Raw genomic sequence first — 17,865 nt, forward strand, 5'->3', positions numbered from 1 at the left:
AGAACACAAGATACACAGTCAATGCTAGTGAGTGGACTGCGGTCTGAACGTCACCGTAAACGTGAACAACAATCAGTTAAGATCCGAAATGGTTTATTACGTCCTTCCAATGATTGCTGAGCCAGAATCCATCTTCTCGGTTGAAATTGTCTCTGTGTTTGTATATGTGGATAGCCTCATGAACGAACCTCTCATGATAGCCAGATGGCTTGCAGAGAACCTCTGTCTTGGAGAAGTCAATGTCATGTGAGCCCACTGAATTGTAACAGTGATCTGCCACGGCTGAGGTGTTTGTCCTACCGTGTTTCAGGTCTGCTTTATGTTCACGGATGCGGTCCGAGACATGTCGTTTGGTTTCTCCAATGTAACTGCTACCACAGAGGAAACTTAGTTTGTAGACGCCAGGGTACTGTATGTCTGGAACCACGTCTTTTACAGACGGGACCAGATCACAACTCTGATAATGATAATGATATACACTGTCCTTGAAGTTGATTGGCCCACACCCGAGACAGCTTTTCTTAGAGCCTAGTCTCCATTGGTGTTGGACCAGATGACGCCAAAAGGCGTACAACTCAAAGACAGCGCACTATCAGAGTATTGAGAGCTCGGGGTAAGCATTTACACTATGAGACCTCCTTTACCAGTGGCAAAATATAGTGGTAGGTTTTTACCCTTTCAACTGGTACAACTTCAAGGACAGTGCATATCATTATCATCATCAGAGTTGTTTCTTTTTGTTTGCAATTTGACTGCTTGTGTTGTGGTTATTGCAAACATGATGCCTTGTCTAAAGGTGTCAGTTTTTGTACCAGTTGAAAGGGTAACAACCTATTACTATGGAATCTACCCTAGAGAAGTCTTCATATCCATCGAGTGTGTGCATGTCAACCCTGCTGCTCGTATGGGAGGGAAGGGAGGGCAGGGCAGTGGGAGACTTACCAGGACCCCAGACACCGTTGGTTGATTTCAGACTTTTTTCCCTGGACTCCTGAGCTGTCGTCCAACAACCTCCTTTATCAACCCTCTCCCCTCTCATAATAATTCATAATAAAAGGTTTTTGGGGTTAGATGGCGTTATTTATAAATGTGTCGTAACCCTCCACCACCCGACACGGCCAATCAGCAAAAAAAAGTGTCACGTTGACAAAAGACGAATAGTTCACTACTTTAGCCCACCAGTGTGTTGAAGAGTGAATCCACAACATTGAAAAAAAATTGAGTTGTACGACGTTTCGCTGGTAATTGCATCCAGCATCATCGGGCAATTCGCTCTTCAACACACCGGTGGGCTAAAGCAGTGAACTATTTTGTCTTTTGTCAACGTGAGAATTTTTACTGATTGGCCGTGTCGGGTGGTGGAGGGTTACGACACATTTATAAATAACGCGATCTAACACCCAAAAACGTTGATTATGAATAATATTGGTCGCGAAAGCCTGCTGCGTGTTAAACCTCTCCCCTCTATCACTCCTTTCCACCAAATCTGTACATTTTGGAGGATTTTGCCCCAATTTCCTATCCCCTTTTTCTGAGCATTTATTTTTAAATCCTTTATATTAAGTTCGCTTGCTTGCTTAGGACCGTGCAAATCTTTCGGTCGTTTTTTCACCCACTTCCCGTGAACCAATCGAGCTGACATTTTGCACACAGACTCGTTGTGCGTGACAATTAATGTTCGTGAAAAAAAAATTCCAAAATCTTACACTACTTTAGGGGGGAAAAAAATTACCAATTGTTTAATGCTGCCAGACAATCATCTGACCCATAGGTGGCAGCCATCTCAAGCCAGAGGACGAGAGTACTCTAGCCGCCCCGATGCCACGCATATGAAGGATTTATAGTGAAAAACTTTGTTTTTAAGGGTTAATTTTTAATGTATTAATTCCAGTTGCCGCCCTGCGTATAAACCCCTACATCTATAACCTTATCGTGACCCCCCTTCACCCACACGACCTCACGTAATGTTAACACGGAAGCACAGCCACCACAGCCTTTTGAGTGCGCATCAACCTTGCGAACCAAATCGTTCCTTTCGAAATCGCTCAACTCGGACACAGCGGTGTGTCGCCTCGTAACACCACCGCCGTGACCTCACAGGGGTCACTCGCTCTCGAATAGAGAGGCAGAGACGACAGACGAGGAGGAATCAACGATGAATAGAAAGGCAGCAGTGGTGGCTATCAACCTCGGCTGGTATAACAGGAGATTGCTGGTTCGAACCCGACCCTGACGCCTGATGTATATTTGGAATTTGCGTGTTTATCTCTCTCGCCGTGGTCACATGGATTTTTTTTTTCGGGGTCTTCCGGTTTTTCATTTCCACATTTAGAATGGACCTCAAGCGTTTAAGAGTATTGAGAAACGTTGACGTCACATCAAAGTGCGCGACGTTACGTAAATATAGACAACACGTTCTACTTCTCGATTTAAAGCTTCTTTCGTGACTGCAGGGATTCATCTTCTTGGTTCTTTCGGTAAAGTCACGTAGAAGGGAAATGATAAAATAATAAAAATAAAACATCATAAAATACAATTCTCACGACGTTTCGGCCACAACGCAAGCAGCCGTCCTCAGGTGAAGAACAGGTCTGTCGGAATGACCCATTCAGACGCTGTCTTTCCGACAGACCTGTTCTTCACCTGAGGACGGCTGCTTGCGATGTGGCCGAAACGTCGTGAGAATTGTATTTTATGATCTTTTATTTTTATTATTTTATTATTTTCCTTCTACGTGACTTTACCGAAAGAACCAAGAATACGTTCTACTTAATTAAATATACTTTTTAATAAATGTTTTCTCCTACAACATCAGAGTGCAGCGCCACGTTAAATATGCACTACAATGACAACAGTTTAAAGCGATTTGAAGCATGTTTAGTTTCTTTTTTGGGGGGGGCAGAGCTTTGTGACGTCATATTTGAGGGGGGGGGGTCTGACTTTTTGTGACGCCGTGTGACGAAGGGAGGGGGGGGGTCAAAATTCGTCCAAAATCGCGTGACGTCATTTATGGACGGCCCCATAAGGCAGCAATGTGTCTCGGCAGCTCAATACCAACATCGAGGTCTGCCAGCACCACGAGAGTGCTTTCAGGAGAGAGTTCGCGTTGTCTTCCTACTCCACTGCTGAAGCACAGGACTATGGTAGTCTTCAATTTCGATTTAAAGCATTCGTGACTGCAGGGATTCATCTTCTTGGTTCTTTCGGTAAAGTCACGTAGAAGGGAAATAATAAAATAATAAAAATAAATCATTAAATTTCGATTTAAAGCTTTCGTGACTGCAGGGATTCATCTTCTTGGTTCTTTCGGTAAAGTCACGTAGAAGGGAAATAATAAACTAATAAAAATAAATCATTAAATTTCGATTTAAAGCTTTCGTGACTGCAGGGATTCATCTTCTTGGTTCTTTCGGTAAAGTCACGTAGAAGGGAAATAATAAAATAATAAAAATAAATCATTAAATTTCGATTTAAAGCTTTCGTGACTGCAGGGATTCATCTTCTTGGTTCTTTCGGTAAAGTCACGTAGAAGGGAAATAATAAACTAATAAAAATAAAACATATTTTATTATGTTTTGATTGAGTTATTGTTTGGCCCTGCAGGGGGCCGTTGGCGTGGCTTTGTGTTGTTGCTGTTGCTCTGGAGACTGGGAGATCAACGACGACCCATGTTCCGTCGCCGCGTTGATGCCATTCGTCTTGATTTCTCACCAGAGGTCGCAAACAGGTTTTGATTCCTTACCCGTACCCGTTCCCTGGCCGCACCAGGGTCGCAAACGGGTACCCGTACCCGGCCGTACCCTACCCGTACCCGGCCGGGTACTAGTAGGGTACGGGTATCGGGTACCCGATTGCGACCTCTGGGATGAAGCCACGTTGCAGGCGCGGGTGGGTTGATTCTAGGAACTTGAATTGTGAGAAGAGACAAGACGTTGGGAAATGAGTGACAAACGGTGACTCACCCAGTGAATCACGGCCTACCCGTACCCGTACCCGGCCGCACCAGGGTCGCAAACGGGTACCCGTACCCGGCCGGATACGGGTAGCCGGGTATCGGGTAGGGTACGGGTATCGGGCACCCGGTTGCGACCTCTGATCTCTGGCTGTCATCACGTCAGAGATGATCGATTGGCACGAGAAAGAGAGGCATTTTTAAATACTTTATATTAAGTTTGCTTGCTTGCGTGCTTGCTTACTACCGTGCAAATCTTTCGGTCGTTTTTTAACCCACTTCCCGTGATCCAATCGAGCTGACATTTTGCACACAGACTCGTTGTGCGTGACAATGAATGTTCGTGAAAAATTTTTTCCAAAATTTTACACTTTTTAGGACAAAAAATTTATATTTAATTACCAATTGCTTAATGGTGCCATGCAATCATCTGACCCATATGTGGCAGCCATCTCAAGCCAGAGGACGAGAGGACTCTAGCCGCCACGCATATAAAGGATTTATAGTGAAAAACTTTGTTTTTACGGGTTATACTTGTTCTTTTAATCCCGACAAACGAGATTTTTGAACTTCACTGCTCGACTCTGGCAGTCTTGGTGACACCAACGCCACCTGCCTGCGGTTCTGTCCATCTCTGGCAGAGGTCGCAAACGGGTTTTGATTCCTTACCCGTACCCGTACCCGGCCGCACCAGGGTCGCAAACGGATACCCGTACCCAACCCGATACCCGGCTACCCGTACCCGGCCGGGTATCGGGTAGGGTATGGATACCCGATTGCGACCTCTGGGATGAAGCCATGTTGCAGGCGCGGGTGAGTTGATTCTAGGAACTTGAATTGTGAGAAGAGACGAGACGTTGGGAAATGAGTGACAAACGGTGACTCACCAGTGACTCACGGCCTACCCGTACCCGTACCCGGCCGCACCAGGGTCGCAAACGGCTACCCGTACCCGTACCCGGTCGGGTACGGGTAGCCGGGTATCGGGTAGGGTACGGGTATCGGGTACCCGGTTGCGACCTCTCATCTCTGGCTGTCACCACGTCAGAGATGATCGATTGGCACGAGAAAGAGAGGCATTTTTAAATACTTTATATTAAGTTCGCTTGCTTGCTTGCTTGCGCGCTTACGACCGTGCAAATCTTTCGGTCGTTTTTTAACCCACTTCCCGTGATCCAATCGAGCTGACATTTTCCACACAGACTCGTTGTGCGTGACAATTAATGTTCGTGAACATTTTTTTCCAAAATTTTACACTTTCTAGGACAAAAATATTATATTTAATTACCAATTGCTTAATGGTGCAATGCAATCATCTGACCCATAGGTGGCAGCCATCTCAAGCCAGAGGACGAGAGGACTCTAGTCGCCACGCATATAAAGGATTTAGAGTGAAAAACTTTGTTTTTACGGGTTAATTTTTAGAACCGAGCTACGATCCGATCTGTGTGGTCGTGACATCGACTTCGGAAAGTGTGGGCAACCATTGGCTCAAGAATTAACGCCGTTCCCGTTTGTGATCCCGTGTGACCGCCGCGCGCAGCCTGTGGGAAGGCGATGTCCGGCTTCCCCAACCCGTGGCTCGTGGACCTCACCTACAACGGGGCGGCCGCGTGCAGTGCCACGGTGATCAGCAGCCAGTGGCTCCTCACCTGCGCGCACTGCATCAGCAACGCGTACGTATGGACACGAGAAGACTGACATACATACACGCGTTTGTATTCGTGTGCGTGCGCGTGTGTATGTGTGTGAGCTGCTTTGTGGTGCTCGCTAACAGCACTTGCCCCTACAGTATGTTAAGGCTATACGGGGGATCTTTGCTCCTTTGTGTAGCGGTAGTGTAGCGGTTATCGCACTGCACTACGTACCCAGCAACCCGAGTTCGACTTCTGCTCCCGGTCACCATCGGTGACGATTATATATCTGAACTGGTCTCCCCGAGGTCAACTCGGCCTAAAATGAGTAGCTGATGTCGTGTGTAAATATCGCTACTATAGGGAGACAAAGGCGGTCGGGCGTTGTGTTGGCCATCCACCCTCTCGTGCGCTGTACCGGTCTTCATAGGTGCTCGCTAACAACACTTGCTCCAAAAGTCTGTTAGAGTGCGCCTTTTGGCGTCATCTGGTCCAACCCATGTGAGACTAGGCTCTAAGGAAAGCTGTCTCGGGTGTGGACCAATCAACTTCAAGGACAGTGCACATTGTCAGAGTTATGTCTTTTGTTTGTATTATGACTGCAGGTATTGCGGTCTATGCAAACATGACTCCTTGTAAAAAGGTGTCAGTTTTGTTGCCAGATGGAAGGGTAAAAAACCAATTAGTGAAGTCTGTTAAAGCTATAAGGCGGGATTTTTCTCTTGTCTTTGTAATTTATCGCTCACGGCCAACACTAGTAACGATTATCTAAACCGGTCCTTCCCCTTAGGTCGACTCAGCCTCAAATCTAAGTACCTTTCGATTTAAAGCTTTCGTGACTGCAGGGATTCATCTTCTTGGTTCTTTCGGTAAAGTCACGTAGAAGGGAAATAATCAAATAATAAAAATAAAACATAATTAAATAATTAAATTTCTATTTAAAGCTTTCGTGACTGCAGGGATTCATCTTCTTGGTTCTTTCGGTAAAGTCACTGTCTTTCCGACAGACCTGTTCTTCACCTGAGGACGGCTGCTTGCGTTGTGGCCGAAACGTCGTGAGAATTATTTTATTATGTTATATTTTTATTATTTCCCTTCTACGTGACTTCACCGAAAGAACCAAGAAGATCTAAGTACCTGTTGCGGTGTGAAAACATCGCCACTGGGGAGACAAAGGCGACCGGGCGTTGTCCTGTCACCAAAGGCAGCGTCAAACAGCCCTAACGTGCGCATTGTAAAACGTGCCTTTGTGTTCGGATTTGTAAACGGCGTGGCGTCTCCATGTCTATTTGTCCTGTAGCCAATTCTCTGTTCGACCCACGCGAATTCCGATCATCCTCGCAGCAACAGCGGCTTTTGACTGGTCCATCAAACAGATGGTCACCGCATCACGTGCTTTCGGATCTGCTTCTGCGGCCACCTGGAACGCGCTCTTCCTTCTGATATTAGGAAGTCACTGCTAGCTATGCACTTTTAAAGAATCTAGATTGACAACGCGTTTTTTTAAAACTGCTTTTAGTGTTTAGTTTGTTGTCCTTCACCCGGTTTTTCCTCCACATTCAGAATAAACATACGTTTAGAGTATTTGGCAATGATAAATGTCCACTTTGTAAGCCACTTCGTTAGGCAATCATTTGTGATAGCCAGGTCGCATCTGAAGAAGAGCTACATAGCTCAGTGAAGCCTTACCTGGTAAAATTAAAAATAGTTTAAAATAAAAAAATAAACATTTTATTTCTAGATTTGAAGCTTTCGTGACTGCAAGGATTCATATTCTTAGGTTTTTTCGGTAAAGTCACGTAGGTAAAAAAAATTAAATTAAAATTAATGAAAGTAAAATAAAAATAAAATAAAAATCACGACGTTTCGGAGGCAACACAAGCTTCCGTCTTCAGGTGGAACCGTCACAGCACGATAGCTGTATCACGATAGCTGTATCAAGTGAATTTCTCTCACTTGATACAGCTATCGTGCTCACTTGATACAGCTGTCGTGCTGTGACGGTTCCACCTGAAGACGGAATCTTGTGTTGCCTCCGAAACGTCGTGATTTTTATTTTATTTTTATTTTACTTTTATTAATTTAAATTTTTTACCTACGTGACTTTACCGAAAAAAACCTAAGAATATAAACATTTTATATTACGCACAGTGAAATTCCAGGACAAAACACTGAGCGTATACGTTACTGTTGCATTCCACGTTGCTATATCACTGTCCCGCTCAGCCATGCAACTCAAGTAGTTCGTCATCAACCACTCAAAAACAGTGCGGTGCACATTCCGTCTTATAACGGTGTGAGTTCCGTGTCAAAACAACGTGCGCATTCCACGTCAAAAGGTCATGGTATTCCGCATTAAAGCAATGCACGCATTCCAAATTATGACAACGGGCACATTCTCCGTTATAACGGTGCGCGTTATAACAGTATGCATTCCGTGTTATAACAATGCACGCATTCCACGTTTAAGTACGTGTTCTACCTTATAGCGGTGCACGTTCAAGTTGTCCTAAAAGTGTTTTTCTGACGGAAGAGCCGCCTTACAGTGAAAACCACGTCGTAGTGCGAACACCGCCAGCGCGTTAAGGCGAGGACTTCGCGTATTCGCAATCCGTTTGCCCCCCGGGGTCGTGTTTGTATTTCGAGCCGGTTCCTACGCGATTCTCCTGATTCCAAGAACACAGGATGAGATGTTACTATCCTTTGTGCAAGCACTTCCAAGAGTTCATGAACAGTGAGCCTGGTGAAATTTGGGGAGCGCATCATCAGTAGTGACCCTTTGGTTCCTAGGGTGTTTCGGCCTTTCACACTATACACCCTCCCCAAAGGCGGCCAGCGACAGGGTGATCAATCCTACGCTTGCGTCCCATTCCCAATTAGTCATAGGAGTTGCCTTGTTGTTGATAGCCAACAACCCACCAAATTTCGATTTAAAGCTTTCGTGACTGCAGGGATTCATCTTCTTGGTTCTTTCGGTAAAGTCACGTAGAAGGGAAATAATAAAATAATAAAATTTTATGGTTTATTTTTATAATTGATTATTTCCCTTCTACGTGACTTTACCGAAAGAACCAAGAAGATTAATCTCCTGACCAAAGATTGCTTCTGTGAGCAGCGATGGGCCCACAGACGCACGCACCCGCCCACACACACGTGCACGCATGCACGCCATGCAGTTTTACAGGTAGGAACAACAGGTTCCACACTTTTTTCTTCTTGGTTCTTTTGGTAAAGTCACGTAGAATTGAAATAATAAAAATAACAATAACAATACATTTTTATTTTATTTCATTATTTCCATTCTACGTGACTTTACCGAAAGAACCAAGAAGATGAATCCCTGCAGTCACGAAAGCTTTAAATCGAGGTTCCACACTGCCCACCAGGGATTATTTGTCTGTCTGTCGTGCATTCTAATGCCCCGCCCCACCAGAGCCCTCCCATTGGCTCGGGGGCGCTGAATACAATTATTTAATTAATCGAGCTCGCGGGGTTTCGCTGACCAATGGGAGCAGTGGGTTGGGGTTGGTAGAGGGGGGGGGTTTAGTGGGGGGGGGGGGGGGCACCGCTGCGACTCGGGCCAATGAGAGACGGGCAATGTTTCATTCACAAAATTTAACTGGGGGAGGGTGGCTCCATTCATAAAATGGAACCCTTGAAAAGAAAAATTAACCCGTAAAAACAAAGTTTTTCACTCTAAATCCTTTATATGCGTGGCGGCTAGAGTCCTCTCGTCCTCTGGCTTGAGATGGCTGCCACCTATGGGTCAGATGATTGCCTGCCACCATTAAGCAATTGGTAATTACATATTTACTTGTTTTCCCTAAACAGTGTAAAATTTTTGAACAAAACATATTATATGACAATTGTCACGCACAACGAGTCTGTGTGCAAAATGTCAGCTCGATTGGATCATGGTAAGTGGGATAAGAAACGACCGAAAGATTTGCACGGTCCTAAGCAAGCAAGCGAACTTAATATAAAGGATTTAAAAAAGCGGATTTTTTTGTCTCGAGTTTCTTTCAACATTCCCAGCCTTAAGGTGATTCAGTTTGTCCAAAAAAGCAAATGTATTCTTTGTAAAAGATAAAACAAATTAATGCATTTGTAGGTCAACACGAAGCATATAAATTAACCCCCCACCCCCCCCCAATAAAAAATAATAATTTACGAAGTATTATATGACAATGCATATTGCAGGTAGGAACAACAGGTTCCACACTGCCCACCAGGGATTATTTCTCTGTCTGTCGTGCATATGGGGAGGGGAGGGGTGGGGCTGGGTGGGGCTAGGTGGGGAGGGAGGGGCTGGGTGGGGAGGGTGAGGCTGGGTGAGGATGGGAGGGTGGGGAGGGGCTGGGTGGGGAGGGAGGGGCTGGGTGGGGAGGGTGGGGCTGGGTGGGGATGGGAGGGTGGGGAGGGGCTGGGTGGGGAGGGGTGGGGCTGGGTGGGGAGGGTGGGGCTGGGTGGAGGAGGGTGGGGAGGGGGGCTGGGGTGGGGAGGGAGGGGCTGGGTGGGGAGGGTGGGGCTGGGTGGGGATGGGAGGGTGGGGAGGGGCTGGGTGGGGAGGGAGGGGCTGGGTGGGGAGGTTGGGGCTGGGTGGGGATGGGAGGGTGGGGAGGGGCTGGGTGGGGAGGGTGGGCTGGGTGGGGGGTGGGAGAGGTGGGGCTGGGTGGGGAGGAGCTGGTCACCCCGTGGTGCCCTTATAAAACTCAACGTTTAACCTCCACACTACACTATACACGACACACTACACTTATACAGGTGTAACGGGTTCCGGAGACACTTGTAGATGTAACTTCTTTATTACAATACAACACTCCAACAGTCCTGATACTCTGTTACAGCCTAGGTACACAGCCTAGCTACACAGCCTAGATACTCTACTCTGGCTACGCTCTGGACTCGCCCTCACAAGGTCGTAGCGTCGGGAGTTCCAGAGTCCCAGCGCTGGCTCTCAAAGCATCCCAGGGTCTTCAGATGGCTGGTCGTGGGTCTTGGGTCTTGAGTTACAACTGGCCCCGATCGTCCAGGGAGCTCCGCTTATATGCCCAGTCCCCAACGAGGGGTGGGGCCGTGTGCGCCACCAGACATCCCACAGAGCACACACAGCCCCCCCCGTTGGCGGCGCCCAGAGGCTTAAGCGTCTGGACCCCCTGGGAACCCAGCGCCTGGCGCCCAGGGGATTACGCGTCTGGACCCACCTGGGAACCCAGAGCCTACAGCAGCCCCTCCCTTCTTATGTCACTACATTACCCCCCTCTATGTAGCCTCCAGCCGTCCCGGCTGTCAATAATTAGAAAGTTTAAATTAACGAAAGGGAGAGAGAGAAGAAAAAAAAATACGCGAGCTTCAACAGGAAAAGAAAAGAGAACAAGAAAGCAACCATAAATACCATAACCAACCTGTACAACTCTACACTATATACAAGCATCAATCAACAAAAAGGTGAAGCAATGACACGTGAACAAACGACCCGCGGCCCACCTAGCCCTCCTCGGGATCCGCATAGAAAACGGGGAATTAACAACAACAAATATACAGATTCCGACGCGTTGGATGCACAACCAACACCGGTAATCGAACCGAAATCACACAATCACCGCATGGATGGCAGGGATCCACACCACCCTGCCAGCCTCCCATCCGTCAGGTGGAGAGAAGGCGAAGACCAACATGTCGAGCATCCCTCTACACGCACTTATCCGGACGTCTGTCTACGTCCCGGGTCGAGAAGTCGTACTTCAGGGCCGACCCATGTACTGGGCAAAGAAGTCGCACTTCAGGGCTGCTCCAGTATCTACATTTTAAAAATATATATATAAAATTTACATGACACAAACAAAATAAATCTGCCTGTTCCTGTCCATAAATGGTGGCCGCACGCATGAACCGCATCTCCAAAAGGCATCCCGTGCTTGCGTCCCAGCAGCCCTCAATGAGGACCACCACCCACATTACATGTCAACCGTTTGCACCCCCCGCCTTTCCAACGTGGCGTCTCCATCCTAAAACCGCGCACGTCGGCCATATCGGGGGGGACTTCAACCCAGTCTCTCTCCAAGACTCGCATCGCAGCATATAGCTGTACCGACCGATCTGAGACCCAACCTCTCTCCAAGACTTGCATCGCAGCATATAGCTGTACCGACCGATCTGAGACCCAACCTCTCTTCAAGACTCGCATCGCAGCATATAGCTGTACCGACCGATCTGAGACCCAACCTCTCTCCAAGACTCGCATCGCAGCATATAGCTGTACCGACCGATCTGAGACCCAACCTCTCTCCAAGACTCGCATCGCAGCATATAGCTGTACCGACCGATCTGAGACCCAATCTCTCTCCAAGACTCGCATCGCAGCATATAGCTGTACCGACCGATCTGAGACGACCCATTGTTCACTCCCTGCACAACATGCACCCTAACAACTGAGGGATACAGTCCCAACGTAACGGGACAACTACACCTGAACACCACGAATCTCCAGCCCACTGTTTCAACGCGCCTCGGAGTGTTTCAATCTCCGGGCCGTCAGGTCAAGCCGTCAGCTATTCCATGACGGGACCACACTCTCCGAGCCCTGTGAGCGCACAGCCCACTAGGCTAGACATGCCACGGAGTGTCTCTATCTCCGGGCTGTCAGGTCAAGCCGTCAGCCATAGCATGACGGGACCACACTCTCCGAGCCATGTGAGCACACAGCCCACTAGGCTAGACATGCCACGGAGTGTCTCTATCTCCGGGCTGTCAGGTCAAGCCGTCAGCCATAGCATGACGGGACCACAACTCTCGTGTTAGACACGCAACACCCGCTGGGCCATCCTGGTCAGGATCTGCACCCCAAGATATTTGAGAGCCAGCATGACAATTCCAAATCCTTGGCAGCATGTCACCATCTGAAGATAAATGCCCCATACAGTATATACATCGTTAACAATGACAGCACAAGCTATACATTAACAATCACGAACAAAGCTCAATATAAACCATACATTGTTAACAATCACAAGCAAAGTTTCGCACACACATTGACAACACTCACGGGCGAAGCTCCACACAGTTTACCCAACAACAGTCACGACTCCCCGACGACAACGAAGAAAATATCAACAAAAAAATCATTAATCCGGAGCGCGTAAAATGTACGAAGTGTCAGGGGCCTGGTCTCCCGACCTCCAACCTTTGGCCAGAGCAGCACAGGCGGCGAGCAGCGAGTCGGTCCATGTGCCGGCCCCGGCGCTGGTTACAGTAAGAATGGCGCCCTCACTGTCCGGTCGCAGCGCTGATGACGCGCTGTGCTAGGTTGCCAACAGCTGTCACCCGGCGGTGAGGGACGCAGCGCTGATGACGCGGCGTCGTCGGGTTGGCACACGCTGGGCCCGGAAGTGACGTCGCTCCCAGCGGTCACTGCTCCTCTGGTGGAAGTGACGACACACCCGGAAGTGTCCCTCACATCCGAGGGGGGAATGGCGGCGGCGTTGGGCTCGGGCGAGCGCCGCGCCTCCTCTCTCCCTCCCGCCATCGGCCGCGAGCACCGCAGCTCGCCCAGGAGGGAGGCGGTGGCGCAGAGCAGCTCTGCGAGGCGAAGCAGCGCCTCCTCCATCTCTGCTCCCGACGCTGGAGAGGGGACGGTCGGCGGAGCAGACAGCTGCTCAGCCGGCGGTGCGGCGTTGTTGTCGGCCGGCGGTGCAGCGTCGCTGTCGGCCGGCGTTGGCTGCCCCATCGCTGCCTGCTCCTCTTCATCGCCGTCAGGACTGAAGGTACGTGGCTTACTTCTTGTCTCCATAGCCACTTCTAACACCAAATGTAACGGGTTCCGGAGACACTTGTAGATGTAACTTCTTTATTACAATACAACACTCCAACAGTCCTGATACTCTGTTACAGCCTAGGTACACAGCCTAGCTACACAGCCTAGATACTCTACTCTGGCTACGCTCTGGACTCGCCCTCACAAGGTCGTAGCGTCGGGAGTTCCAGAGTCCCAGCGCTGGCTCTCAAAGCATCCCAGGGTCTTCAGATGGCTGGTCGTGGGTCTTGGGTCTTGAGTTACAACTGGCCCCGATCGTCCAGGGAGCTCCGCTTATATGCCCAGTCCCCAACGAGGGGTGGGGCCGTGTGCGCCACCAGACATCCCACAGAGCACACACAGCCCCCCCCCATTGGCGGCGCCCAGAGGCTTAAGCGTCTGGACCCCCTGGGAACCCAGCGCCTGGCGCCCAGGGGATTACGCGTCTGGACCCACCTGGGAACCCAGAGCCTACAGCAGCCCCTCCCTTCTTATGTCACTACACAGGTAGGAACAACAGGTTCCACACTGCCCACCAGGGATTATTTGTCTGTCTGTCGTCCTCGAATGCGTTATCCAACCAAGTTCCTACCTGCCCACCCCGAAGGACCGTGTTTCTACCAATGCCCTCTGGCGCAGACCGAACGTGAGCCTGTGGCAAGCGCGGCTGAGAGACGGCTCCACCGTCTCCGTGAGCCGCTTAGTGACGCACGGACGCTTCAACGGCTCCTCGCTGGACTACGATGCGGCTCTGGTGCAGCTGAGCGCCACCCTCAACTTCTCTGGCGGCAGCGTGCAGCCCGCCTGCCTGCCCGAGCAGCTCCACTCTAACATCGCCCCGGGGAAGGCGTGCAGCCTTCTCTACAACGCAACAGGTAGATAGAACGGCGGTCGGGAACCTATGGCTCGCGAGTCATATATGGCTCTTCCGGTGACGGCATATGGCTCCCCGACAAATTTTGAGTTGAAAAAACTAATGAGAAAAAAATCAGTTTGGAACTGATTTTAAAATACTTGTGATATTCATCTTCTTGGTTCTTTCGGTAAAGTCACGTAGAAGGGAAGTAATAAAATAATAAAAATAAAACATAATAAAATAATTCTCACGACGTTTCGGCCACAACTTTACCGAAATAACCAAGAAGATGAATCCCTGCAGTCACGAAAGCTTTAAATCGAAACTTGTGATATTGCTTAATAATAGTGTGTCATTTTAAAGTAAACAGAAATTAGTTTTGAAGATAAATGTCACGGGTCACGCCTGCACGAAGCTCAACCTCACCACGTCGTATGAACCAGACTACAAGGCCATCAGCAAAACCACGCAGCACCAGAAGTCGCATTCAAAGTAAGACACATTTAATTTACTATACGTTAAAAATACTATGTGGCTCTCAATGAAACATATTTAGAAATATTTGGCTTTTATGGCTCTCCCAGTCAAAAAGGTTCTCGACCCCTTCGATAGGACGATGACAGGAAACGGCGGCAACAACGGCTGCGAATTTCCCACGGTGCACTTGTTGTCAGAGGGTGCCACGGTGGCTAGGAGATGTTAACTATCTCGCCTGGTTATACAGGAGGTCGTGGGTTCGACCCTGACACCTGCCTGCATATTTGAAGTGTGTATGTCTCCCTGTGGTCTCGTGGATTTTTCTCCGGGTCCTCCGTTTTTAAATCCTTTATATTAAGTTCGCTTGCTTGCTTAGGACCGTGCAAATCTTTCGGTCGTTTTTTAACCCACTTCCCGTGATCCAATCGAGCTGACATTTTGCACACAGACTCGTTGTGCGTGACAATTAACGTTCGTGAAAAAAAATTTTCCCAAAATTTTACACTTTTTAGGACAAAAATATTATATTTAATTACCAATTGCTTAATGGTGCAATGCAATCATCTGACCCATAGGTGGCAGCCATCTCAAGCCAGAGGACGAGAGGACTCTAGCCGCCACGCATATAAAGGATTTATAGTTAAAAACTTTGTTTTTACGGGTTATACTTGTTTTCCCCTACACATTTAGAATCAACGTGCATTGAGAGTCATTGATTTCTGCTATACATTTCCACGAGATGAAAAGCCTCTTTGTTTGGGCTTCAACATTTCTGATAGCCAGGTAATTTCTCAAAAAAATAACTACATATTGCTCAGTGGATCCTTAAACCTAGTAAAATAAAAAAAAACAATTGTCAAATAGTTAAATAGGGTGCACCACCTTGCCTCCAAGTGAAGTGTAAATGCTCTTTTGCAGGATGGTCACGGGGACAGACCCACGGTGTCATGGGCTGAGACGAGTAGGGCATTAGTACCACCAGCTGTGCCCCCCCTCTGTGCCACATCACTGCGTTTTAGTTGCCTGACTCTCCGCTCATTGCTCAAGGGTGACCACCTCCAACTTCCTTTGTCAAGGCGCCCTTCCTTCCCTAACCCAGCTTAAATATACGCTGCCAAGCCTGGTGGTGTTCATTCAGACCGCTGTCTTTCCGACAGACCTGTTCTTCACCTGAGGACGGCTGCTTGCGTTGTGGCCGAAACGTCGTGAGAATTGTATTTTATTATGTTTACATTTGTTTTATTTTATTATTTCCCTTCTACGTGACTTTACCGAAAGAACCAAGAAGACGCCTCCAAGTGTCAAGTAGTGCCAAGGTGCACCTAGCCTGGCACTGCCCAGTAGCGTTTTTCATCAAGCCGCATTCATAGAGGTCGATCTTGATGCCGGTGGTACTGGTCATTGGGCTCCACATCCTCCTCCTGCACCTCACTGACGAGCACAAATGTACAAGCATATAACAAGGGTTAACACATTCTAGATTTGAAGCTTTCGTGACTGCAAGGATTCATATTCTTGGGTTTTTTCGGTAAAGTCACGTAGGTAAAACATTTAAATGAATAAAAGTAAAATAAAAATATAAAAAAAATCACGACGTTTCGAAAGCAACACAAGCTTCCGTCTTCAGGTGGAACCGTCACAGCACGATAGCTGCATCAAGTGAGAGAAATTCCAAGAAAACAGTCCTTGTTGAGGGTGGGAGGAGCCAAGGTAGGCTCTGGATATTATTGTTGTGAGGTTCGGTGCGGCTGAAGCACGCTGTTAGGAATGAGCCTTTGTTATGTAGAGGTGGTGCGGCTGAAATCGCTGCCAGGAAATGAGTCTTTGTTGTGTAGAATGGTTGACTGAGCCTATTGTTATGTAGAGGTGGTGCGGCTGAAATCGCTGCCAGGAAATGAGTCTTTTGTTGTGTAGAATGGTTGACTGAGCCTATTGTTATGTAGAGGTGGTGCGGCTAAAATCGCTGCCAGGAAATGAGTCTTTGTTGTGTAGAATGGTTGACAGAGCCTATTGTTATGTACAGGCGCCATGGGTTAGATCAGATTCGGCTATTCTAAGTAAAAATCTATTAATAGTAAATGAAAATAAATCAATAAAATCACGACGTTTCAAGTGATACAGTAAATCTGGCTGTGACGGTCCCACCTGAAGACGGGGACTTGTGTAGCCTCCGAAACGTCGTGATTTAGTTGATTTATTTGCATTTATTATTATTTTATTTTATTATTTTTTACCTACGTGACTTTACCGAAAAAACCTAAGAATATGAATCTTTGCAGTCACGAAAGCTTCAAATCTAGAAAATAAATCTATATATTCTTAGCGAGTATCTATTTTATTTTCTTGGTTCTTTCGGTAAAGTCACGTAGAAGGGAAATAATAAAATAATAAAAATAAAACATAATAAAATACAATTCTCACGACGTTTCGGCCACAACGCAAGCAGCCGTCCTCAGGATCGACATTTATCTATTTCATTTTACTGCATCACTGCACAATAATAACTCACTGCAGACTTATCATACGAATCATGAGAGAAAGCAGGGTTAGATTCCCTGTACATACAGTGAGAAAGCAAGAAACTTAATGTAATGTTTTGAATACTGGGAACGTCACAGGTGCAACAAGAAGCCGGGGAAGACAACGAGTTAAGTTTAGCGCAGCAATGTGAACGACAGGATGCAAGGGGGGGGGAGCATCTGGTGCAGAGTTGTTGAGTAAATCTTATGGACCGAACTAACATCTTTGGGAAGGGACACTGCTCACATAGAGAGATAGACGAACATTGTCCATCGACTATCATAGTGTAGTGGGTTCGAATTAGGTGCACACACACGCAGCTTGGAGGCAACACTTTATTAAACGGTAAGTAACATAACACTGTACATGAGGTGGTGACCACCTTCCTCAACTCACTAACACTCTGGAACACGACACAGACTGGACCAGGCAGGCAACGGCCTGCCTGGCCCAGGACGACGACTCGGGACTTGACGACCGATGATGTCGTCTTCACTTCGGAGTACAACAGCCTCGCTCTGCGTTCACACCCCGCTTATATCTGGCCGGCTCCGCCCAGGCCACGCCTCCCTGCCCAGGCCACGCCTCCCTGCCCAGGCCACGCCTCCCTGCCCAGGCCACGCCTCCCTTCCCC

At 47.9% G+C, this 17,865-nt stretch overlaps 1 protein-coding gene across 1 annotated transcript in view; it reads left to right on the plus strand.

The window, feature by feature from the left end:
• LOC133339436 (transmembrane protease serine 11E-like) overlaps window positions 1-17,865 on the plus strand; it is a 52,075-nt gene that overhangs the window by 25,550 nt on the left and 8,660 nt on the right. Inside the window, exons 6-7 of the mRNA XM_061547589.1 lie at window positions 5,496-5,628; window positions 14,018-14,253. Of these exons, the coding sequence (XP_061403573.1) occupies window positions 5,496-5,628; window positions 14,018-14,253 (369 nt within the window). The remainder of the gene's footprint in view (window positions 1-5,495; window positions 5,629-14,017; window positions 14,254-17,865) is intronic.

The sequence above is a fragment of the Lethenteron reissneri genome, unplaced genomic scaffold (assembly GCF_015708825.2).
Source record: "Lethenteron reissneri isolate LAM-NWPU_2019-01 unplaced genomic scaffold, ASM1570882v1 scaffold_1864, whole genome shotgun sequence".
NCBI classification, from domain to species: Eukaryota; Metazoa; Chordata; class Hyperoartia; order Petromyzontiformes; family Petromyzontidae; genus Lethenteron; species Lethenteron reissneri.